The sequence below is a fragment of the Anolis carolinensis genome, chromosome 5, assembly GCF_035594765.1.
Source record: "Anolis carolinensis isolate JA03-04 chromosome 5, rAnoCar3.1.pri, whole genome shotgun sequence".
Lineage (NCBI taxonomy): Eukaryota > Metazoa > Chordata > Lepidosauria > Squamata > Dactyloidae > Anolis > Anolis carolinensis.
This window is the reverse complement of record NC_085845.1, coordinates 35,052,740-35,078,809: the sequence shown is the minus strand read 5'-3', so window position 1 is coordinate 35,078,809 and position 26,070 is coordinate 35,052,740. Positions and strand designations below refer to the sequence as shown.

The following is a 26,070-nucleotide window of genomic DNA, read 5'->3' as shown; positions in this document are numbered from 1 at the left end:
GGTGCTCATCTCCATTTCTAAGCCAAAGAGCCGACGTTATCCATAGGTCATGTGGCCAGCATGACTGCATGGAATGCCATTACCTTCCTGCCGGAGCGGTACCTATTGATCTACTCACATTTGCATGTTTTCGAACTGTTAAGTTGGCAAAAGCTGGGGCTAACAGCAGGAGCTCAACCCGCTCCCCAGATTTGAAGCGCTGACCTTTCAGTCAGCAAGTTCAGCAGCTCAGCCGTTCAACCCACTGCGCCATCGGGGGCTCCAATATAATATACCCTTATATTTTTAAAAATGAAATGGAAGTATATAGATTACAGTAATATATTTGGCCTGTCATTGGTATAAGCATTTGTTCCCTACCTTGCTCTGTCCATCCTTTTCAGCGGTGGTCTTCCTGAGGCTGAAATGCTTTTGGATCGATTATAGCTCGGCTTGTAACCTAGTCCCCACTTGTCTTTCAGAGACGCTGCCTACAAAACATGCATCATAATCTGTCTCAAAAGCGCTCTTAGGTAGTTTAAGGAAATATTTATGAATGCACAGACTAGATTTTTTTTATAAACTGAAGGCAAGACCCAGAAAAAGCTAAACACTCTTTGTTGTACTTATACCCAGATGGACTTCACTTCCTGGATTCCACTCTAAATGAGATCTGAATAATACAAAGCCTTTAGTTCAATTCATCTCCTCAACATTCCTTTAAATTTTATTGGAGGTCAAGTACAGCATTTAACTTTCCTCCCTACTGATATGTAGTCTACCTTGTTGATTAACATTGCTTCTCACATATAGAGAGACCAGTTTTTAATAAAGATAAGGTATGAAAACAGTAATGTTAATATGTTTGAAAATGGACTTGAGAAAAACTGCTCACCCTCATACTTGATCGTCGGAGTTTTTTGCGAACATCTCGGCGAATGTCGTTGACAGCTACTGACTCAAGCTGCTGATACCGCTGAATTTCTTGATTTATTGTTCCTTCACTTGCACCCAATTTCCTGAAGGTGGAATAACAAAAGCTCTGAATAAGTAACAGTAAGGGGAATAACATAATTTCAGAATTATAAAAGTAGAACTGAAGAGACATGGATTCAAAGTCGTAAACTAGCCATTTCCTTTTTTTGGGTCATATGAAGTTAAAAAAAAAAGCAATTAAAGACAGATACCATTTTGAGCTCTTTCATGGTAAAGTGAGATAAATATGATTTGTTTAAAAAATGAAAACTTGGGTTCTGAATGTTTATTGTTAATAAAGTATTTGATTTCACACCAGTTAGAGTAGCTAATGAACCTTCAAGCAAGTTTATGCTGTTATCAGAGTTGGATATTCTATACTAATCCAGCCTGAGAGAAGCCACCACTGAAGGAATCCTCTAGACACACATTGCTAGGGTGTGTTGCTGCAATCCTAAAATAGAGAGGTCTTTTCAGTCTGTGCCAATCAGCATGAAGTTTCCGCAAAGCAGGAGATCTTAGACACTCCTCCCTCAGCTTCCAATTATATTAAATGCGAGGTTATTGCCATGGTTAAGGAAGTCTACCACCATTGATGGAAGACAGCAATGATGACTATAATTTTATACGGGGGAGGGTTAATTGGTTATATAGTATATGTGATTTTAAATGTGTTTTAAACTTTTGTAGTGTACGTTTTATATGTTGTAGCTGCCTTAGATCCGCTATGGAGAAAGACGGGATAAAAATACTGTAAATAAATAAATAAATACAATGACATGGACATATTTAAGCCGATATACCAACTCTGAGTATCCTTTGTGTAAGAAAATCGAAGTTGATTTGAAGGCACACACACACCTTAATCAGTGCAAACCAAATACCCAACAGGTTCAACTTATAAATGCATGCAAAACCTTTTTGAAGTGGAAATGAATTTATTTATTCTTTAAAGCTGATGATTGTTGGGAATGATAACTATAGGAATGTGTAGGGTATGTGGTTTGGTAAAATGACAAACTTACACATCTTTTAATTTGTTTTGTAAATACAGTATTTTGGATTTTTTAAGGTTACCCAGAAAAGAAAAATACTTTGAAACAAGCAAAACCTGATGTCTTGATAAAAACATCATCTGTAATACAAGAATGGCAAGAAGTCTAAATGAGAATGGAGATTAACACACACTGTTTAAAAAGAAAACACAGTCACTTACTTCAGATCGTCAATTACTTTGGCTTGTTCATTCAGCTCCCTTATATCCACTAAGCGTTTTACATACTTCCTTCCTCGTTGCTCTTGAATTTGGTTACTAGATGGGCCCTGTCTCCGATAGTCAGCATTCTCCTATATAAAAACAGAAACAGTGTTTCATTTCAATGCTGGCTACCTGAGGCAATGCTTAAGAAGTAGGTGAAAAGAAGAAGAATAACTAGTTTTGCATCACCAATCAGAACAGCATGCAAAATCAGCTTTTTTTAAAAAGCCAAATAATTGTTGATTAGAGACCCACTAAGTTCACCATAAGTTTAGAGAGATGCTATATATGCTACATACATGTCCCCATGAGCAGGACCTGCCCGCTTTTAAATGAGAACTGTTAGCGTTAGTAGTATCACTTGATGCTGATCCCGTCAGATATTCTACAGGAACAGAATAGCGATGGCTTTTGGGGCTCAAGCCAAGCAGATGATTGACAATCCGTTGCCCAAAAGTGAGCTTGTGAACATCGCCACATTGTGGACCACCATCTGATTTCTAAATGATAATAAATAGCAAGATTAATAATTCAGATAATGCCGATGACTCTATTTTCCTTGCTTTCAGGTCAGTCTTCAAGGGCTTCTGTACATTTTTTTTGCCTATACTTCCTCTTCAGACATTTTAATGGCACTTGGCTCATAAATGTCCCAAAAATGCAAGCCATCTTGTTTCTGATAATGACAAGAAAATATCACAGAAACCTATTTTCATTGCAATATTTGTTCTTTTTTTCTTGGACATTATTTCCTGGTCCATGTTGTTCTTGAACACTGTTTTGTCACCCCTTGTCCCTCACTTGACATGATCAAGTATCACAAATTTGCAACTGTCAAGGACTAAGGTCTGGCAATGTATCAGCATTACATTTATTTTTTTATAAATACATGCTACAACACTAGCTGTGTTTTAAGGGGACTTTAGATTCACTCTTCCTTGAACAGTATTTCAACTTTTTGAGATCAAGAATAGATTTCAAAGGTATTCCATGGGCTAATACAAGCTTCTTTCCAAAAACTAAGCAGCTGTTTGTATTGCAGTACACAAATGCAACTTTAGCACACTTGGTTAAAGTTGCGCTCTCATTAAAATACTCACTGTGTAAACGAGAAAGACTGCATCCTAAGTTTATCCAAATATGTATATATCAAAATTTCTAATTTACTCAGAACCACAAAGGGTACGGCAAATCTTTAGGCTATTTTAACCTGTTCACTTACCACACTAACAGTAGGAGACATAGTATCAACTTCATCCTCATCAGATAAGTCAGCTATGTTAACTGAATTAAGATCAGCAATATCATCTAAATCCTCTTCTCCTGTCAGTGTCGTCAGGGTATTTCCCAGAGCATTTAATCTTTTCCCAATGTTAGGATCCATGTGTACATCAATGCCACACATCTTCCATAGCACATTAAGGGTCCACGTTCCCGCACTATTGCTTTCTGTTTCAATAAAAATAATGGAGGAAGTAGCTAATAATTTTGCTTTAATGTAACAGGAAATTCAGGCATGCAAAAAAAAGGTCAAACATTTTATATGCAGCTTAATGAACCACTTCTCAAGTACATTTTTCATGATGAGAAACATTACAATAGTTTCCCAAACCCTGCTGCATTACTTTATGATAGATGAAAAATAATTATGAAGAAATTCTTCAAAAAGAAAATTACATTTACCGTATATGCTCGAGTATAAGCCTAGTTTTTCAGCCCTTTTTTAGGACTGAAAAAACCCTCCTCAGCTTATACTCGGGTGAGGGTCCTGGTGGGCTTATATTCAGGTTGGCTTATATGGTATAAATGGTATATTTATTATTTTTCTCTATTATTATTGGTATTGTTACATTTATTATTTTACTCTATTATTATTATTATTACATTTATCATTTTACTCTATTATTGTTGTTACTTTAACATTTAGTTTACTCTATTTTTATTATTATTAATACATTTATTATTTTACTCTATTATTATATTTATTATTTTACTGCATTTATTATTATTATTATTACATTTTTTATTTTACTCTATTGTTACTTTTAATTTTACTCTATTTTTATTACTATTAATACATTTATTATTTTACTCTATTATTACATTTATTATTTTACTGCATTTATTATTATTACATTTATTGTTTCACTCTATTATTATTAAAAGGATACATAAGTCCATTTACATGGAAGAAGAGAAAAATAATGATTTAATCAGAGTTGAACAGTCATATATTAAATTACAGTTTGATGTGAAGATTCAAAAACATTTAAACTACTGATGCCTCAATTTAATGTAATTTTACTGTTATCTCGGCTTATACTGGGGTCAATGTTTTCCCAGGTTTTTTTGAGGTAAAATTAGGTGCCTCGGCTTATATTCGGGTCGGCTTATACTCGAGTATATACAGTACTGCTATTTTTCTCCAGTTGTTTAGTAATAGACTGAATGAAATAAGCAGACAAGGAAATCTGAAGTCTAGGAGGGAAATGGCAGTGTATAAATATGTGAGGGGAAGTCATAGGGAGGAGGGAGCAAGCTTGTTTTCTGCTGCCCTGCAGACTAGGACACGGAACAATGGCTTCAAACTACAGGAAAGGAGATTCCACCTGAACATCAGGAAGAACTTCCTCACTGTGAGGGCTGTTCGACAGTGGAACTCTCTCCCCCGGGCTGTGGTGGAGGCTCCTTCTTTGGAGGCTTTTAAGCAGAGGCTGGATGGCCATCTGTCAAGGGTGCTTTGAATGCGATTTCCTGCTTCTTAGCGGGGGGTTGGACTAGATGGCCCATGAGGTCTCTTCCAACTCTACTATTATATGATTCAATGTTTTCCCAGGTTTTTTGTGGTAAAATTAGGTGCCTCGGCTTATATTCAGGTCGGCTTATACTCGAGTATATACGGTAATGTAATTTTATTGGTATCTCGGCTTATACTGGAGTCAATGTTTTCCCAGGTTTTTTTATGATAAAATTAGGTGCCTCGGCTTATATTCGGGTCGGCTTATACTCGAGTATATACGGTACTGCTATTTTTCTCCAGTTGTTTAGTAATAGACTGAATGGAATAAGCAGACAAGGAAATATGAAGTATAGGAGGGAAATGGCAGTGAAGTCAAATTAAATATCATAAGAATGTGTTTCCTGATTTCTAGAGCATTAAGTAGAACATAATTAATAGTCATGAGCCCAGTTACCATCTCATTCATTTAATTCATGTTTTTGTACTATATTGTTCATTTGGAAGGCACAAAACATTACACACCCCTCTGGCATAGAAATACCAGTGAAACAAAAGGAAAGTGTGAATGACTGATTTTTTGGCACTCGGCTGTAGGGCTTGGCAGGCCTACAGCCGAGGGCCTACAGACAAGTGCCAGAGGCTCTTATTCGGTGCTCAGCTGGGCCTAAAGCTGTGCGCCAAGGCCTCTTACTCACAACTCGGCCGGGCCTACAGCCAAGTGTCTACAGCCAAGTGCCAGGCACTTTGTCGCCAATGGGCCAAACATATTTGTTTTTTTTCGGACCTTGGAGAGAAAAGTTCATTCAGAAAGGCATTCGTTTTTTGGGAGAGGCACTCGAAAACTAAAATGCGCCCTTATGAATGAAACAAATAGGAATAGAGAGTGATTTTACACAAATGCACAAGACCAATAATTAATCTTTTAAAATGTCTTTGATACTAACAAAATTACTAATGCTGTCTGCAATTTCTTAATTCGTTTGTTAAGATAAAATCCGTCTAAACTTTGTTATATTAAACAGTAAACGAAGGCATAGTGAAAAAGGGAGAACTACACATATATGCTACATTTGTTCTGAAAGAGAATGCTGTAAAGAAAAAAAAGCCATGGGGGAAAACTGTGTGCATATATGAATTAAAATTTACCTGCAGCTGCTTGTCCTGTTGTCCTTGAACATACTTCATAAGTGCCATCTGGAACCACACCTAAAGTAAGAGGGAAATACAGTGGGCTTACCAGTGCATCAAAGGCTTGGGGCGGGAGTTGCAAAGAAATTTAATAAATTATATGTTAAAACATTTCTTTTGCATGAATTTAACATATGGACAAATTATCATTAAAAAAATTGAGAATTCCGGGATTTGCATTTTTACACTTAAGACTATATAACTCAAGCACTTCAGACAAGGAAACTTTACTCTTTTTTGAATCAAGGAGGTAAAGGACCACTAGCGGTCAATACAGAAAGAGAAATGACTTACAAGCATTCATAACTAGATCTCCTCTTGCTTCTGGTTTCCAGTCATCCCAACTTGTTTCAAAGCCATCAGCAAAACGGATGCAGAAGTTTTTAAAATGCCCTTTGCTGACCAGAGACTCCGAAGAGCAGGCAGTAATTAGAGTGCTTTCAATAGTCAAGACTAATGCAGAGCCAGTGTCTAGATCAGCTGTATGATTAGTCTGTAAAAAAAAGCAAGACAACTACTACAGCAAAGCCTACCTGTTCTAAAAAGACCTTTGTTGTTGTTTATAATCTTTTTAATATTTTTTCTTACAAAGTATGCACACAGGCAGACATGCACACACACACATCACATAAACACAAGTTACTCTAAAACGGATTCTCAAACGTTTTCAGCTGCGGAGACCCTTTCGAAGCAAAGGTTTCTCATGGAGCACCAAGAAATGTTTATTAGGGTTGTGCATTTGTATGGGATTACTTACAGTTTCTGTTTGTTCCATTCGTATGGCTCCATTTCCATCTCCATCTATCGCTTACGGAAATGGGTGCCTATACAAATGGGCTTTTCCGTCCAAGGTCCGAAAAAAACAACAATTTTTCAGGCCTTGGGTGGCAAAGTGGCAGGCCCTGCAAGCTGGGCCTATGAGCAATCGAGCACTCGACGGTAGACCCGGCAGCCAGGGCCTACTGTTGAGTGCTCAATGCTTGTAGGCCTGGCTCGCAGGGCTAATGAGCATCAAGCGCTCAATGGCTCATAGGCCTGGCTTGTAGGGCCTACAATCAAGCAGTCAACGCTTGACTGTAGGCCCTGCGAGCCAGGTTTATGAGCACTGAGTGCCCGGCGCATGACTGAAGGCCCTAAGAGCCAGGGCCTACAGCCAAGTGACAAAATCAGCTGACCAAATGGCTACCGTTCCTCTCTGCCTTTTGTTTCACTGTTTAATTTGTTCCCGTGGGGTTGTACCGTTCTGTGCAATCCGAATGGATGTAAAGGCACAAAATCACGAAAGAAACAGATGAAACAGGATTCGGGCCCAACTCTAATGTTTATACAGTAGAGTCTCACTTATCCAACGTAAACGGGCCGGCAGAACGTTGGATAAGCAAATATGTTGGATAATAAGGAGAGATTAAGGAAAAGCCTATTAAACATCAAATTAGGTTATGATTTTACAAATTAAGCACCAAAACATCAAGTTATACAACAAATTTGATAGAAAAAGTAGTTCAGTTCGCAGTAAGATTATGTTGTAATTACTGAATTTACGAATTTAGCACCAAAATATCATGATATATTGAAAACATTGACTTCAAAAATGCATTGGATAATCCAGAACTTTGGATAAGAGCGCATTGGATAAGTGAGACTCTACTGTATATTATATTATAAGTAAAGGTAAAGGTTTCCCCTTGACATTAAGTCATGTCTGACTCTGGGGTGTAGTGCTCATCTCCATTTCTAAGCCAAAGAGCCGGTGTTGTCCAAAGTCATGTGGCCATTAACTTCCCACCTGAGTGGTATCTATTGATCTACTCTCATTTGCATGTTTTTAAACTGCTAGACTGGCAGAAGTTGGGGCTAATAGCGGGAGCTCGCCCCACTCTCCTGAACTGAACCACTGACCTTTCAGTCAGCAAGTTCAGCAGCTCGGCGGTTTAACCTGTTGTGCCACCAGGGGTTCTGTATTATATTAAATATATTATATATATATAAATTAAATTGTATTATATTATATTATATTAGATGTATATATATCAGGCATGGCACACCTTTTGACCAACATAAACTTAATAGTATTTCAATGGAAGACCTCAGGGGCCATCCAGTCCGAGGGGAAAAGTTCTGGGTGGCAAGGAAAAAGGGCTTTTGGTGGCAAGGGAAGCGGGGTAAAAAGGCTTATGGCAAAAGGGGGCTGAGAGAAAAGGATTCTGGTGGTGAGTGGGGAGGCAGAGGAGCAGGAAAGAGAAGAGAAAGCTTGGAGAGGGAGAAGGAGGAGAAGGAGGAAACCGTGGAGCACCTCTATATGCTTCACGGACCCCAAGGCCTCTGTGGAGTACACTTTGATTACCACTGCTCTAAAATAAATGGCTTTCAATCAACTGACTATTTGGAATCTCTCTTAAGTCAATCCCTAGAATACACTCAACATTTTTTTTTATAAATGTACATAAGCTTTCAATTAAGGTATTTTAATTTTTTTGTTATCGGTGTTATAGAAGTACTTCTTAATCCTATTTCCTAATGCTAGTTGTTTGCCCTACCATACATAACACAATCCACATTTTATAAAGTATATTTTTCCAAGGAGTAGTCTCCTTGAATTGCCTTTTTAGAGAGCTATTTTCTTTCTACAAGCTGAAGCACAATAAAATTATAGAAAAAGGGTTGCGATTTCATGTCTAATATGAATACACAGGAGGAGCGGGAATATCTAAGTCACTCGCTTTCTGTTACATTTTGCTAAACATGGGGAAATATAATTCATTACATGTTGTGATTGATATAGCACTTATTACTTACACAGTAATTCTGTTTTTCTTTCTGTCCCCCAAAATTAATCTTGTGCCCCTGTCTCTGAATCTGTACCAATATTAAAAGCAGTACATTCATATGTTTTGGTTATTACTTTGAAAAGATACCAAAATATAACTATATAGTATCAAAATAGTAAATTACTCTAAGATCCAGTTGTATTATGCAATTCAGTTGACAGTACATACCAAAGCATCCTGTTTATTTTACTCCAACAGTAAAATCCAACAAGTAATTATTACTAAACTACTTTTCACAACATGACTATTTTTATTTGGTTTTACCCACAACTATTTAGTTGTCTCATGTTAGGCTTTGCTGCAGTGTGCCTCCAGAGAATTGTGGTCTTAGAATCGAATCACTACACTATGCTGGATCTCATGTCAGGCTACAAGGAATATATGTTAATATTAGCCACTTTGTGTCTCCTTTGTGGAGAGAAAAAGCAGGGCATAAATAAACACAATAATAATAATAATAATAATAATAATAATAATAATAATAACAATAATAACAACAACAACCCTTTCAAGGAAAAAATATTGTCACTCACCTAAATCCAATTGTCAATCCTAACTAGAACAAATCCAGTGAGTCACTGCGAACTACTCTGTGTACATTTCATTGATTTTGTTTTAATTTTGAAAATGGCCCTCATCCCATTTTTAGCAGCAACTTTTGTACTATACTCCAATCTGTATGTCACTGGTCAATGGAAATAAATGTATTATCTATCTCAACTGTACTATTACAGTTTTAAAATATGTGTTCACTGTACAATTTGGAGTATACAGGAAAATAATTTCCCTAACAAAGTGAACAAGATGATAAATTGTGTTGACTACACTATCCTGGACATAATTTACATGCAATCTGAGGAACTACTTCCCGTTTCTGGGAATCAACCATTTCAACTTCTAATTACATCATTTTCACAAATTTCTAGTTTTAACTTTATAAATGCTTGACATTTTCAGTGAGTGCATTTCAAGAGTAATAATAATAATAATAATAATAACAACACTTTATTCATAACCCACCCTCTCTCCCAGGGGGGACTCAGGGCGGATTATTCTTTCAATGGAAATACTTATTAGAGCAGTTGCTCCCAACCTTTTTTTTTTTTTAACCAGGGACCACTTGACCAGGAACCTCTCCAACATTAGTACCAAAAGGGTTACAAATCAGTTTTTGGTCAACTTAAACTTTGGTTTGGTTATTTGGGGTGCTGATTCAGAAAAGTGCATTGGACAGATCACATCAGCTCCAGTTTCTGATACAGAACATATTACATCCAGTAGTTGCCATCTGCCCAACTATTTAATAATCTAGAGCTGATGTGGTCTATCCAATGAACATTTCTCAATCAGCATCGAAATAACCCAGAACAGGCCTTAAAAACAAAGACACCAAGAAAAAAAATATTTTGGTTGGGCTGTGTTATTATAGTAGTAACGGTGAGGCCACGGCCGATATTTTAGTCCTTGTGGACCATTGGTGGTCCATTGATCACAAGCTGGGAACCACTGTATTAAAGTTTGCAAAACTGGTATGTAAAAAATGCAGGGATTCCATTATTTCCTTTTTTTAAAAGTATATTTTATCCCAAACGCCTAGAGATACTACATCACTGCAACTCTGAAGTTTATCCAGCTATTGTTTTTTTTAAAAGCTTGTTCTGAATACTTAATTTAATTTCATTTATTAATTTCATCCCCTTTCTTTTTCCCAAAATGGGATGCATCCATTGCTACTTCAGTAAAATCTTTAACTTTCTTTCGTACCTGTGGTGTGTTTGTGATAGGTAGGCAAATCCCCAAGTCATTTACTGTTAGCTGGAGGAAGAGTGTTCCAAAAGCTTGAGCAGATGTTTGCTGAATGCCGGGCAGCATATCAACTATCTCCTTTGTGGCCATATGAATATCTTTATTCAAGGCCATTCTCTGTTCATTCCAGTTGTCATATGCAGCCTTGTAATTCAGCCAGAAAAGGACAGCTTTGTAGAAGGAAAAATGTGTTTTAAGTCATGTTGATAGTACGGTTTTGTGACTTATCCCTTATTCTATTCTACATTTAGACACAAACTGTACCTATATGACGAAGAATAAAAGCAGTAAAATGTTTATAACTGACTTTTAATTCAAATGAATAAAATTCCATGCTTACATTGCTATTCAGTGTAAAAAAAATTGTGAAACAAAACAAAACATTAGTACCTCTATCAAATGCTACAGGTTGAGCAAAAACGATTGGTCTGTTCAAAGTGATGAGCACAGCTTCTCGATCTGAAGAACCACTGATTTCCTCTCTGAGTGCATTCCTTAATCCAATTCTGGTCTTAAAGTAAGCAACCTGATGGAAGTCTGATCCAGCTTCTTCATAAACCTTAAAAAATTCCAACACACAACATACTAGGATACAGCACAGCAAAAGATCGAATTTGACACTACATAAACAGAAATATGTATGCATTCCCATGTGTTAAAGAGTGTGCACGTGTGTGCATGGTAATCTTAAGAGGATGCACAGTTTGGATAGAGCTCTGCTCATGAAACCAGGCATTTTGAATGCCCTCCTTAAACCTCTGTGTCCATCTTAAAATCTCCATCAAAGAGCAGGAGACCATTCTGAATGGGAATGGAAACAAGAATGGGGATTAAAGAAGGAAAAGGATCAGGCAAAATAATCTCTAAATCCTCCTGATCTCTCGAAGGTCACACTTCAATTAAATCTAAATATTTTTAATGCTATGGTTAACATTTCCTTTTTTCCCCCTTTTGGAAACTACACAATATCAATAGCAATTTCTAAAAGGAATTTTAAACACTTACCTGATGTTTAACTATTTGTCCTAATGCCAAATTTAAGTCAACTTGGCATTTACCAAAGAGTTTCAGGTAGCTGGTACTACCAGGCATTGCTTTGGTTTGTATTCTGTTTGAGAGCTCCAGTTCTATTAGCCCTGTTTCAAATCTTACAGCCCTCATGGATGGCGTTGTGGCTGTAACCTGGATACCCTAATATAGATAGGGAAAGATGTTATGGACATTTAAAGATGTGCCTCGGCAGTTGGGAAAAATCTTCTGTCTTTTACAAGAAACTACTGGAAAAGTGATCCTTCTTTGGTTTATTACTTAGATTTAGAAAATATTTTTATGAACACATATCACAATAATGGACTTCGACTAAGAGTAAGGAACATAGGAGATCTTCATAACTTTTTGCAATGTCTTTTTTACTAAATTGAAACAGGCCAGAAAGAGAACCTACATGAATGTCTGGAAGATGGATGGACAGACAGATAGACAGATGCATACGCACAGACACAAATAAAATAATCTCAGTCTAAAAACCTTTCAAAAACAGCCTAACAGAGTTTTTCCCTACTGAGCAGTAGGAAAGGTGGAGAGAGGACAAAAAACATGTCCTGAATCCACTTATCCACTTAGAGCTGTTTAGTCTCATATCTTGGTATCATTCAATTGTTAAATCACAGCAATCTTGAAAGGAGGAAATATGTTGGTTGATGAAAGGTGACTTAAAATATGTCCTTACACAATGACTGATGGTTGAGTTAACAGTTAAAAGGAATTATGTCTCTGGTTTTACTACAAAAAAACAACCACACACAACACAATGAACTGAAAAGTACCTTAAATTGAAGACTCAAAGAATAAAGGAGGATCTTTGGCTTTTCTCCGTAAGTTGTTCCATCATGTTCATTCCAAAGAGGAATTGGCTGCTCTCCTCCTGCAAGTATTTGAACAACCAATTTACAAAAAATCCATAATGTTCCTTTCTTTCATTGGTAAAATGCATATTCAAAATAACACATCTAACATACCCTCTTTAAGACCAAAACTACAGACGTAGTTGATCTTTAAGTTGGTCTTCCAAGTTTTGTTTTGTTTACAAAAAATTACAAGTAATTATGATGGGGCAAAATAATGGTTTGGTGTTCAAGGGGGGGTTGGGTTTATTTCTGAACAGACAGATGTAGGATGGCACTATTAAGTCCACAGAAAATGCTTATTTATTTTATTGATCTATGCCATGCAAGTTATGAAAGCATATCACCTCTATTATGAAACAAATTATTTGTGAGCTAATGTACCATACAGAAAAGTCAAAAAGTATTATCCTCTAAAAACTTTTTAATAAAAAATAATAGGTTTACCTGAGACTTTCTGAATTACTTCATTGACCTCTTTCATAAACACTTTCTGTACAAAAACCAGATGGTTCAAAAGATCTGTTGTAAGATTATGTTCAAAGGATCCAACCTGGAAGCAAAAAAAGATTAGTTATTTTATATAAATATGTTTTAATATTTTTAATGAAGGTGTCCCTGATTAAGAAAAGCTTAAAATACATAGCAGCAAAATTTAGTTTATATGTGTCACCCAACTCAAAGTGCTCTTAAAACAACATGATAAATGTCTGTCCTGACACCTGGGTGGAAAGAGCCAAATGATCATAAAAAAACTATGCTTCAAGTCACAACCAGAAATAAATCTACTTCTGTGTACAAATAAGTTGCCAATATTCAAAAGAAAACCTTACAATGAATCTTTAAGAGAGCAAAGACCTATTTAAATACAAACCTCAGCAACGCAACGCAAATAGTTTCCCTGGAGATAGTAGCCTTGCTTAGTGGGTAGTTCATCTATACTCCATATGTGATCCGAATAGGTATCGTGTTCCTCCATTACATATTTCCCTGACATTGTTACAGGAGGGAGGTTAAGACTGGCTGAAGGAGGGATAGTAGACATATCAGTGGCTGAAACCTTGGAGGTGAACCGCAACCTGTGATTTGGCAGCTCAAATGTAAACCTTGTTTGTGCACCTGTGAAAGGAAAAGATATATGCTTAATTTAGTATTCTATATTAGAAAAGCAATTCATAGACTTCTGGCATCATTTATTAATGGAATATTAAAATTCTGGGTTGCATATATTTATTTATTTATGTATTTATTTAGATCTATTTTATTCATTCAGTTTATTTAGATTTATTAATTTATATAACTGTATATATGTAAGTAATTCTTTCATATAAAAACAAACTCAATGCATGGAGTAAATAAATGCAATAGCAATAAAGTTGAAAAAATGCTACCAGATATCTTTTTCTAGGACCTTAGCCTCTGTCATGCATGTGTGTGTGTGTGTGTAGTATTTCAGACTTCCAACAGATTTACCAGGCAGCATTTTGGAAAGCAGTATTTTGAAAATTGGCTATCCTATGGAGACAATACACTAACCACGCAGGTACCAGTATATATCAGTTCATGGATAACATGTTCATGGGCACTACCATTCAAATACAAAATTTGGAACCAAAAGCAAAATTATCAAAGAAAGAATAGAGATACATTCCTTCATTACACACAGGAGGAGCAGTTAATCTGATTTGGGAAACTTTCTATCCAAAACTAAGAATATGCACATGCTGAACAAAACAAAGCCAATTTAGCTTTGTGTTACCTGTCATCCCATGACTTCTCATTCTTCCCATCTTGTACTCAGCTTTTAAGGATGGCAAGAGTGCTGCTCCAATCGCAATTCCGTCAATCATAGCACTGAATTTAAGGACGATTGGCTTCTTCTCCAAACCTTCAGGAAGTTGAGGGAATTCATTTGTTTCAATAGGTGTTTGGTTTACACTCGTAGGTGTTTTTTCTGCAGGCAATGGCGTTGCAATATCTTCTTTTGCAGGCTGTGGACTATTTGCACAAGAAGAATACACCAGTTACTGGATACTGTAATTTTTTTGGTAATACAGATAGTCCCCGAGTTACAAACATCCAACTTATAAATACAGTAGATTCTCACTTATCCAAGCTAAACGGGCCGGCAGAAGCTTGGATAAGCGAATATCTTGGATAATAAGGAGGGATTAAGGAAAAGCCTATTAAACATCAAATTAGGTTATGATTTTACAAATTAAGCACCAAAACATCATGTTAGGCAACAAATTTGACAGAAAAAGTAGTTCAATACGCAGTAATGTTATGTTGTAATTACTGTATTTACGAATTTAGCACCAAAATATTACAATATATTGAAAACATTGACTACAAAAATGGCTTGGATAATCCAGAAGCTTGGATAAGCGAGGCTTGGATAAGTGAGACTCTACTGTAACTCCTAATTAAGAAGAGGGGTGAGACAACAGGAAGTGAGAGAAATCTACCACTCAGAAGGGAACTGAAAGAGTTATCATGGGGAAAAGGTGTCCCTATGCTATCCAAAGTTCAAAAATATATATATTTGGCTGGAGTTACACTTAAAAATGCATCTATTCCAACTTGCAAACAAATTCAATAAAAGAACAAACCAACACAACGTATATTGTTTGAAACTTGGGGACTGTCTGTATATAAAACATTAGCTTGCTTATATCTATTGACTTGTAACAATTAAGGTCTCCAAAGGATCTATCAACAGCAGAACTCACACTGTACTTGGCTGTCTGATAAGATCAGATATCTGTTTTGAAAGCTGGTGAGAACTGCGCACCATCATGCTGTGGAGTGTAGCTGGATGCTGAGGAATGTTGATGCTAATAGCACCTACTTTGAAGACAGCAGCATTGTTTGTTTTCAGCCCCCTTTGGGCACTATAAAGGGCTTGCGATTTGGCAATGCTACATTTCACCACCGTTCTAAGAAGAAACAAATAACTTGTTTATATACTTATTAATAATTTTAAAATAGATGACCTGGATAGAATTTTTACAGAATTATCTGACACTATTAAATAGTTATAATGTTTCAAGATTTTAGTTTAAAAAAGATATATATCTGTGACTGAATAGAAAATTACGGTAAGTGCATATAGTCAAAACTCTATGAAATAATAATTAAACTTAGAAGCCTGAAATTATAGACTAGTAAAAAACACATCTATGTCACCTCCAGAAGGAACAATCAATCAATTAAAAACTACGTAAGATATTCTAGTTTCAGGATTTTACACGGAAACATACTTTGTGAAGAGATATCTGCTATGGAGCACTAAAAATCAATGCCTATTGTCAGCTGATCAAGTCTTATTATAAACTACTGTATATGAAAGTGCAAAATAAAATAATTGCAATCATTATAAAAACACACATTTGGGAACACCTCTTAACCTCACTCTGATTTTAATTCCCTTTTGAAGAATTTTTCAATATTGGCTGTAATTTAACAGGACAAACCTTCTGAAATCTAATCCAAGTGCATGCCTCTATTTAGTAAAAATGTGAAATGCATTCTTAATTGCTAAAATGTGAGCTTCAAATGAAAATATTATGATGTCATGCTTTCAATGTATAACTATGTTATACATAATTGAAAAGTGAGCAGAATTAGGGCATATTCAATCAATTTTAATAGATAAAAGAAAGGAAATCTAAAAAAATTAATCCTAGCTTGTTGTACCTTCCAAAGCTTCATCCAAATAACAAAAGGAAAATATATTTTATTAGCTATTACTAGTTCTGACAAGTGCTTCTATTTGACATTCCACAGCCTGTAGATGGAAGTCTCATTTGGGTGTTGTTTATCCAATTTGAATCAATAGGTGAAAAGTGGGTGTCATTTTGCTGTCCCTTCTCTGCCAATGATAAACTCACACAGAAAGCAAAAACTCTGATGGAAAGAAGCCCCTGTTCAAATATTGGCTATCTGCTATGCTAATTAGAAACCTCTCCTCTTCAGACATATTGCTTTCGAGGTGAGAAAATCAAAGTCAGAGTGGCTAAGGCAGTCCTCTCTTCATTAGTTGATTTCAAAAAGTGAAGTACAGTGTCCCCTCACTTATCGGGGGGGGGGGGGTGTTAAGTTCCAAGACCATCCAACAATAAGTGAAATTCCACAAAGTAGGGGCACAATATTTATTTCAATATTTCCACATTATATTAGTAGTTAGGTGGTCTTGCTCCTCTTTGCAAGCGTTCTTCCTGTGCTTCTTCCTCTCCGGCGCCTGCCAGTTTCCCTTTTGTGCATGCGCCTCCCTCTCGTCGCCCGACTAGATGCCCGACTGCATGCCGATGAGGGAGAGCACATGTGCAAAAGGAAAACTGGCACCCTCTGCGCATGTGCACCTCTCAGAAGAAAAACGCAAAGCAGTGAGGGAGCGAAAAGCGAACCACAAAGTAGGGAGGGAACGCTGTACTCGTGTATAGGTTAAGGGCAGGTTCTGGGGCCAGTTTTATGGATTTTGAAATGACTTGTGGATAAGTTGACGGTCATTCTGCAGAGAAGGGAACTCGCTGATGCCAACTCAGGGGGCTGCTGCTCCTGGCCGTCACCACCATTTCTCCACTGCCAGAGTCAGTGATATGGTGGAGACAGTAGAAGCGCTTATTTTATATTCTTCGAAGACGGACTGAGCTTTTGCCTTTTGCCACTCTACTCAGAGAAGGGAATGGCTTCTTTTTTGTATAAGAGTTGAAGCACAGTCTTCCCACTGACCTGTGAATTAGTCAACCCAGGTTTTGCAGGCTGATTTTTTTGAATAACATTTTTAGATGTATACAATGCTCTAACTGGGCTAGAATGACATGTGATCATAAGCACAATGAACTGCAATCCCAAAACTTTTACTGAAATTTTACCTCTACAGATTGCAGCCTGAATTGATACAATGTTTAGAAGACACGATGAACCAATTTTTTTTTCCATTTTTTAAAGTCTCACATTCAGTCACTTTAAAATATTTCTCAATTTATTCCATTCATATCTTTCCTATTGTGAAAGAAAGACTAGAGCTTACTAGTTAGTTTCTTTTAGTTAAGCTTTAACAATCAAATCTCATGGCCTGGCCACAAGTTATTTTAAATTTCATTTAGCAAATACTATAACCAGTAAGAAGAGGGGACTTGCAAAAAAAAACCCCAAAAAAACTCTTTGAGTATTCCTTGTCTAAGAAAACCCGATGAAATTTATGGGATTGCCATTGAGTCAACAGATGACCTGAATGAAACGCACATAATAAAATTTAGATATCTGATTCAATAGTCTGCTACTCCTAGAAACAAATGTATTATATTAGAATGAGCTATTTCCTTCAAAAGACAAGTGTCTGTATACATGTGGTGCAAATCTTAGTATCTACATAGATGACAAACTGTCTACCACCTTGGCTTTAAAAGTAGGAGAAGGATTGGAGTTAGTTATAGACAAGGAGTAGGGGATTCCTACAGTTGGCAAAGCTAAGAGCCCCTAGCAATTTTGGTTTTAGCACTTGAGCTGGGTCCATAACACATAACACCCTGCTGTCCACATGGACCCAATTCTAACACAATAATAAAACAGCCTGTATTAACTTTACACTGAAAGTCTATATTTAAAAACTACAATTAAAGGCTAATCCTCACATTAGCGAGAACAGAAACATTGCTCTTGGTTAAAATTAGTGGGGGAAACTGGTTTAACTACTGTTTTATGTGAGAAACTAAAAGAGAATGAACACACATTTAGATCAGAATTTGCTTTTTTCAAATAAAGGCCAGTTAATCCAATATTGTCAATTCTATTTGGTTTTCACTATAGTTAGGAGCAGTTGAATACACTTAAGGATGATAAAATGCATTTTAACTATACTAGACACACTGTCAACTGCAAGCCATTTAAACATAATTTGACATACAGAAATTCTTGTTTGGCTGTGCTTGTTGGTGATGTAGGGAAATCCTCCAGTCTACAGGTGAAGATTGGAAGAAAGTAAAAAAACAAAAAACAAAGCAAAAATAAAGAATAAACAGTCATGCAGAAGAATTAGTCAGATATTTGTAACCCACAATATGACCAGTTGCTTGAAAATATTAATACTTAAGCAATTCTGCCTTGCAAGTATGGGTGATTGAAGGAATACTTGTTCACACTCTCAAGAAAACTTGAACATTCACATCAGTGCAAGTAACAGTTCTGATTGTTTTTAAAGTGGATGCATAAAGAGGTATTCCATCCCAAATCAAGAGAAGGAGGAGTTTCTTGTACCTACTGAACAATCAATGGAAACCCTTTTAAGGAATTTATTTTATTGCTTCGAGCTTTCTCACAGTGAGCAGAGGTTTAGCTATGTTATAGCTTGTACTTGACAATATTTATTTACATCTGTGAAATTTATATCAATTTTCAGCAAGGGCAGATAAAAATAATCCTGGAACTGTATGAACTCCTCCCCCCCAATATCTTTGTGGTCCTCTGTACCTCCAGACTGACCTTTTTCTGGCCCGAAAGGAGGATAAATTGCTGCTCCTGGAATCCTCCAGGGACAGCAATCTTCTGTTCAAACAGATTTCAAGGCCTCCCTGCACTGTCCAATTTTTTTTTTAAACCCTTTGAAAGCCAGAGGTAGACTTCTTTGGGTTTTTGTTTTATTTTGCAGGTGCCCCTGATACACACTCTTGTTGGGACTATTTTAGACTTGAAAGTTTTTCTGGATCTGAACAATCATAATACAGAGAAAAGAAGTGTTTCAAGTTACATTGGTCCACATGTTAATGGTTTCCATGGTCTCTCAAACCTGGTGCTGTTAATTATATTTTAAATAGACAGAACAATATACTGAAGGTTATCTAGAAACTTCTAAAAAATATGTGAAAGTGAACTTTGGTACCAAAATGCTCTGCAGTGTCCTAATTGAGTGTTCAAATGAAAGAGTGAACTGTCATGCACTTGAATGTGAACAGTGGAGACTGGAGAGTGAAATATTAGGCAAATGTTAATTTTTTAAAAGCTGGATAGATTTATTTTTAAAGCATATCAACAATATCAGAGAATAAATGTTTTAAAAGTGAAATTAGCATAATGCAAAAAAAAACACACCTTTACACATTGCTTGAGAAGTTAATTTACATGTATAAAGAACTAAACATAAAAATTGCTCTTTTAAGTGCTATTCATAGTACAGTGGATCTATCAAAGCAGTTTAAAAAGCAACTGTATTGTTAAGGGTATCATTTGCCATATGCCATGACATTCTTAAACAATCATAACTTGCCCAGAAATTTATCATTTTATAATAGAGAATGATAACAACATGATCACTGATAGAAATGGGAACAGCAATTTATGCAGAACCAGGTTAAATATATACAGACTGCAAAGATATTAAGCAAAAGGGTAAGACAGCAATACAACGGAGGCTGGAATTTCAATTATTACTTCAAACAATTATCACTAAAGGTCAGGTATTCCTAACCCAAAAATATTTGGGAGCAGAAGTGTTTTGGATTTTGGATTCCCCCCCCCCCCCCAAGATTTCAGAACATCTGTGAAATCTTTGAAATAGTGTAGTGCTCAGGGTGAGTCTACATATCCCCAGTTCCCATATCCCCAGTTTTATAGACTCTCAATTTCTCTCCAAGCTCATGTTTATAGCTTTGCATCTCTTTCAACTGCTTCTTACACACGTATGATATGAGTGGTTGGAGAAAGTGAGAGTCTGACAGATGAGTCAGTAGATGTCTCCTTGAAGGCAGAAGTGGGGGTGGCTGGAGGCAAAAAGAGGGATTCTGAGAATATGACGGACAAATGAAGAGGATGACAGCCATCATCCCCTTGAAGGTAGCTGGTGGTAAAAGGTTTTGGGTTTCATATTTCCAGATAAATGGAGACTTGGCCAGTATTTAATATTACGCATCTCTGATCATTATTCACATTATTGTTATTTCTATTTGTATATTTATGCCTAAATATGAAGGCATTTCCTTTTCATCACTTTTCCTCTCACAGCTTGCTCATGTAAAAGAGCTGATTGAAATGCATTAAAATAATAATAATAATCCGAAAAAATATCACACAGTCCTAAATACTTGGGAAGTGTTCGACTTGTGATTTTGTGATACGAAATCCAGCATATATATCTTGTTTGCTGTGTCATACTATATCTTTGTGTCAATAATAATAATTATTATTATTATTTTAAAATGGGAGCCTAAACTTTTTGGCATAAGTACATTCATTTCGCTATAAAGCAATGGCTCAGGAAGAGTTATCACTTTTTTAAAAATGTAACACTCACTGGATGTTTGGCGTGATCCCTTCCAGAAGAACAATATTGACACCACCTATATGAGCAGTGGCACATGTCTCAGTCATTTTTTGATGAAGTATATCTTTAAAGAGAGAGAGAAAAAAAGGTGAAACATAGGGATGAAATTACATATTATTTGCAGGTATAGTATACGGGAAGTCAGTCAGCAAGTGCTGTGAAACTCAAGCTGCAGTTGGACTCCCAGTCCCTCCCAGTCTCAATCAGCATGGCCAGTGGGCAGTAGGAAGAAATTATGGAAGATGTATTCCAACATCTGCAAGCTCAAGAGGATTTCCACTACTGCCAAAAATAAAGCAGGATAAAATCGTTATAATGGATTGCCTCATTTTTTCTATTAGACAAATATGTAACTGTTTTTTTTAAAGATACCAGTCTTGGAACAATTTGTTGACGGGTACACATCAACAGTGGGTGGTTGCTTTCTGAAACCCTTTTCTTTCTTCCTATCCTCTTCTTTCCTATGTATATATTTAATAGGACGCTAGGGGAGGGATAGATCAGTTTTGCAATAGCTTGAATTAATACCTTGCAAAGTACTATTGAGATTAATCTAAACCTCCATGAGATCATGCCAAGGGCCACAGGTTTAGCACTTCATGTGACTCTCATTATATAAGGAAATGCTTAAGACATTTTAGTAATAAAAATGAGGTTGATAAAATGGTCAGGTCTTTACAGTGTATTATGAATCCATTTACCTTTCATTTTTTCTTTGAGTGTAAAACTACCATGGATCCTTTTAAGTTCAGATTCCATTGTGAGTCCCCCAATATCTGCTTCAAGATGTGTGCGATTCACCATGCCTATTCCAAAAATGATTAGGGTCACATGTTGAGGTTCAGATATGACCAAACTGCGTTTCCTCTGTGTTCTGCTCAAACTGCTGCTGTCCTGCTCATTCTCAAAGGCAACCCTACAGGCAGGTTCAGTAGGGCTCCGAACACCTACAAAAATTAAGAAGATGACGTAATTGATACAGGTAAGAACTTACAATTATCTTCTTCATTAACAGAGTGCACACTTAAGAATAGTAAAATTCTATTAGGCAATTATTACAACTAATCTCTCTATTCTTTAATTTATTGTTATTTGTATTTTAAATATATATATATTTAACACAATTGTATTGTTACATTGTTTAGTCCCAGATCTATACCCCCACCCCCATCAGTCACATAGTTTTATACAAAAACACCTCTGTCAGTTTTATTACTTCCAGTTATTTTAATTTTCTCCATTACATATAATGATTGTGATATGCCTTATCTGATCGTTCATTCACAATTTTTCTTGGTTGTTTGGTGATTTAAATTCACCATTACTTTTACATGTGTAACTAATAAATAGCTTCCATGTACAGTAGAGTCTCACTTATCCAACATAAACGGGCTGGCAGAACATGGGGTAAGTGAATATGTTGGATAATAAGGAGAGATTAAGGAAAAGCCTATTAAACATCAAATTACATTATGATTTTACAAATTAAGCACCAAAACATCATGTTTGACAACAAATTTGACAGAATTTAGTAATTATGTAGTAATTATTGTATTTACGAATTTAGCACCAAAACATCACAATGTATTGAAAAGTTTGACTACAAAAACATTAACTACTTAAAGGCAGACTGCATTGGATAATCCAGAATGTTGGATAAGCGAGACTCTACTGTACTTTCAAATAGATCTTATTTTATTTCTCCTTTCGCTAATCTTGAGGTTAACTTTTCTAATATAGCTATTTTTTCCAGTGTTCTTCACAAATTATGGCTCCCTTTGATTACAAATGCCTGCTTTGTTACTACTCAATAAATATTAAGTGACGGCGGATCACCATCTCTAAAAGTTGTATTAATTATAAAACGAATAAACATTTTATGGCAATTCTCCACCAGACACTTACTAGTAGGGTAAAAATTTTCAGATGATTTTTCTAAAATCCCAGTTGGATCTGATATGAGAGAATAAAAGTTCAACAATTTATACATGTTTTGCCAACACTCTGCAGAAGGTTCACTCTGCTCCGACACTGTAATTGAATCAGAATCATCCATATGGATTGCCACATGATCAACATCCTTTGAACCTTTCCTTGATACTTTAGAAGTTCTTCTTTCTGATCTTCCAAGTGAATTTTTGTTCCGAGATTCTTTTTTATTGTTCTCATTATTTGATCGTTTGTTCTTTGCATTGTTGATTCTGTTTACACCATTGAGGCTCCCCCGAGAGCTGCGACTGAAGTCAGAAGAGCGGAAATCTCTGTGTTTGCGGGTTTTAAATGTGGGCGTAGGAGAGGCCGAACCTGCTGTGTATCTGCTGAGTTTGATGTCTGTTTGTGTAGCTTTGATATCATCTATCATGGTACTGAACTGGTGAATAAGGCGAACTAATGCCATATCTACATGTTGGCTTATAGACTGACATGAGATCGTAAAATTACAATGAAAGGTGCTATAATGACGTTTATTGAAGTCATGAAATGCAAGTGCACTGGTAGAGTTTTGAGGGGTGCACACGGATTTCTCCATTATAACAGCACTGATGCTGAATGTTTCCAACATTAATGCTGGTTTAAATTCAAGTGGAGGAAGATTGACAGCTCCTTGCCTAAAGGAAAGAAAAGGTAAATTGAGAAAGAAACATTTTAGATAAATGTTCATATATTAGCTAAATACTAACATCAGATTATTTGACAACCTGCATCCCCTTCTATAAACCTGCTCAGACTCTGCGATCTTCGGAGAGGCCCTCCTCTCGGTCCCACAGCCGCCTCAAGAGCGGCTGATGGGAATGAGAGAGGGGACCTTCTCTGTGGTCGCTCCTTCACTCTGGAACTCTCTCCCTGAAGAAATTAGAACAGCCCCCTCACTCCTCTCTTTCAAGAAATAATTAAAAACCTATTTTAATAATTTGCTTATGGAGAGGAGGATGAATAATATCGATTCCATCTTGGTGGTCGAAGTTGACAATGATCATTTAATTTATCAAAGAGCTATATTTTTATTTTTATATAGATTTTAACTGTTTAATTGTACTATCTATGATGCCTGACTGACTGATCTATATCTTTTTAGTTTGTTTGAATAGTATGTGTAATGTTTTTATTGATTATTATTGCACACTGCATTTAATGTTGTAGATCAATAGTCTGAGACTGATGTTTTAGAGAGAATTGTGGAATTGCCTTTGGCACAAGGTGATGAAGATTTACGTCAATAGAATGATGCTTCTGTCAGTAAGAACGTTGCCTAGGAAAGTGAAAGGGCAGGCCCCCAAGATCAGGCAGAACAGCCTGAGACCTTAGATAAGGAGGAGGCAAGTGGGAAATTAAGAGATACCGAAGACTCCCAGGAAAAAGTACCCGGAGATACAGAAATAAACACAGACCTCCGTTTGCAGATCACAGCAGACAACAGGCATCACTGGGCGGAGCACTTGTGTGGGAAAGTGAGGGAGAGATTTCAAGGGAGGTGGATGGCTTTCATGGCCAGCTTTCACTTGGCAAGCTGTTTACTTTCAAATTGGTTCAAACAACGTAGCGTATGGAGTAAGATGCTAGGCCTGAGTTCCTGAGTTCAAGTCAAGTCCTTTGGAAGCTTCTGTCCTGTTTTATATTCATGATCAAGTTTTCCTATTGAGATCTTTTGCTTGTGGACTTTTAACTGTTTCTGTGATTTTGCCTATTACTGGACTATATTACCCTTAAACCTGTTTGAGACTTTGGGATTCCTATTGGACTATTGCTGATTGCTAAACCTTTTTGGATATACCTTTTCTTTCTCTGTTCCTGCATTTTTCCTATACTTTTGATATATTCTCCAATAAACTGTTTGCTTATATTCTGGACTCTTGTGTGGTTCTGTGATCTTAGGGGTTCCAGACCTGGGGTGCAACATTGAATGTTTGCCATTTTTGTTCTTGAAAGCTGCCCTGAGTCCCTTCGGGGAGAGAGGGCAGGATACAAATAAATTTTTATTATTATATTATTATCAATCTCTTCCTGATAGTTATCTCTTCCTCTTTATATTTGGTCATGTTCCATACATTGTACAACAATCTTGCAGTGCTATAATAAGCAAAGCATTGCACCACTATTATTATTTTATACCTTTTTCTGGGCAGTGAAAAGATAACCTGATGACAGTGGTTTTATCTTTTGCACTAACTAGAAAATAAGATGACAAAGTGAGGATGAAGTGGTTTCTGGGTTCATAGTGTTTTGAGATGGTGTGTTTAAAGAATGGTGTGTCCTTGGACACTGGTCGACCTACAGGAAAGACTCCCACCATTAGACATTTAGCCTGTTCTGAAATGGATCCTCAAAGTTAGAGGGTGAAAGATGATCTCCTGTTGCATTTGCCTCAGCAGACAGCAGGGCTGGAAGGTTTATCTTCAGAGCTACCATCATGGTGCCTCCCCACTCCAGGGAGACAGCAGGATGTCCCTCTGCTGTGGAGCTGAATACATGATTTGCCACTCTCCTCACCTTGTCATGTGATAATTCATTCCATACACTGGGTTTTCTTGCCATCTGAAATTTAGCTCCAACTAGTTTGTCTTAAATGCACACTTTTGTTGAAATGAGACTGAAGCATTTCTGACCTCAGAGAAAAGATGAATCAGAACTCAACAAGGTCAAGTAATCTGCAGTGGGTAAATAACATACGTACTGATGTCCTTTAATATTAAACATGCTCTTGGAACTCGAAGGCCATACCTTCTTGCTCTTTTGCTTCTTCTTTCCTTTGCTGTATCTGAATCAACAATGTCTGCCCTGAGGCAATCCAGTGTCCCTGAGAATGAAAGATGCTCTCCAAAGTACATCCTATAACACAATGGTACTGCATCCTGAGATTGAATACCCGTGTGGCTCAGAAGAGGCTTGAAAACAACCTATTAAAAAACAAATTTTTTTCTTGTTTTAGATAGATACATTGATTTATTGAACAGCTGCAGAAAGCAAAGCTATGGCCTTGAGTAAAGTTGACCTAGGGCAACCTACTGACCTCCAGATATTTTGGACTTCAGCTCCCAGAATTCCAGGTCATTGGACAAGCTGGCTAAGACTTC

General features: G+C 36.6%; 1 protein-coding gene across 13 annotated transcripts in view; it reads right to left on the bottom strand.

Moving 5' to 3' along the window:
* The window catches only part of bltp1 (bridge-like lipid transfer protein family member 1), a 142,143-nt gene that overhangs the window by 34,247 nt on the left and 81,826 nt on the right, over positions 1 to 26,070 (bottom strand). For 6 of the 13 annotated variants that reach the window (XM_062983607.1, XM_062983608.1, XM_062983613.1 and 3 more), the window contains exons 46-66: positions 25,718 to 25,893; positions 22,904 to 23,607; positions 21,700 to 21,945; positions 20,969 to 21,062; positions 18,590 to 18,640; positions 15,411 to 15,617; positions 14,438 to 14,676; positions 13,553 to 13,797; positions 13,126 to 13,231; positions 12,601 to 12,698; positions 11,780 to 11,965; positions 11,165 to 11,333; positions 10,733 to 10,944; positions 8,937 to 8,996; positions 6,435 to 6,633; positions 6,099 to 6,158; positions 3,435 to 3,661; positions 2,512 to 2,712; positions 2,171 to 2,301; positions 875 to 998; positions 361 to 470 (exon numbers count right to left, since the gene is read on the bottom strand). In XM_062983607.1, coding sequence (XP_062839677.1) covers positions 361 to 470; positions 875 to 998; positions 2,171 to 2,301; positions 2,512 to 2,712; positions 3,435 to 3,661; positions 6,099 to 6,158; positions 6,435 to 6,633; positions 8,937 to 8,996; positions 10,733 to 10,944; positions 11,165 to 11,333; positions 11,780 to 11,965; positions 12,601 to 12,698; positions 13,126 to 13,231; positions 13,553 to 13,797; positions 14,438 to 14,676; positions 15,411 to 15,617; positions 18,590 to 18,640; positions 20,969 to 21,062; positions 21,700 to 21,945; positions 22,904 to 23,607; positions 25,718 to 25,893 — 3,845 coding nt within the window. The remainder of the gene's footprint in view (positions 1 to 360; positions 471 to 874; positions 999 to 2,170; positions 2,302 to 2,511; positions 2,713 to 3,434; positions 3,662 to 6,098; positions 6,159 to 6,434; positions 6,634 to 8,936; positions 8,997 to 10,732; positions 10,945 to 11,164; positions 11,334 to 11,779; positions 11,966 to 12,600; positions 12,699 to 13,125; positions 13,232 to 13,552; positions 13,798 to 14,437; positions 14,677 to 15,410; positions 15,618 to 18,589; positions 18,641 to 20,968; positions 21,063 to 21,699; positions 21,946 to 22,903; positions 23,608 to 25,717; positions 25,894 to 26,070) is intronic. The other 7 variants (XM_062983615.1, XM_062983618.1, XM_062983610.1 and 4 more) reach the window with 4 other exon arrangements.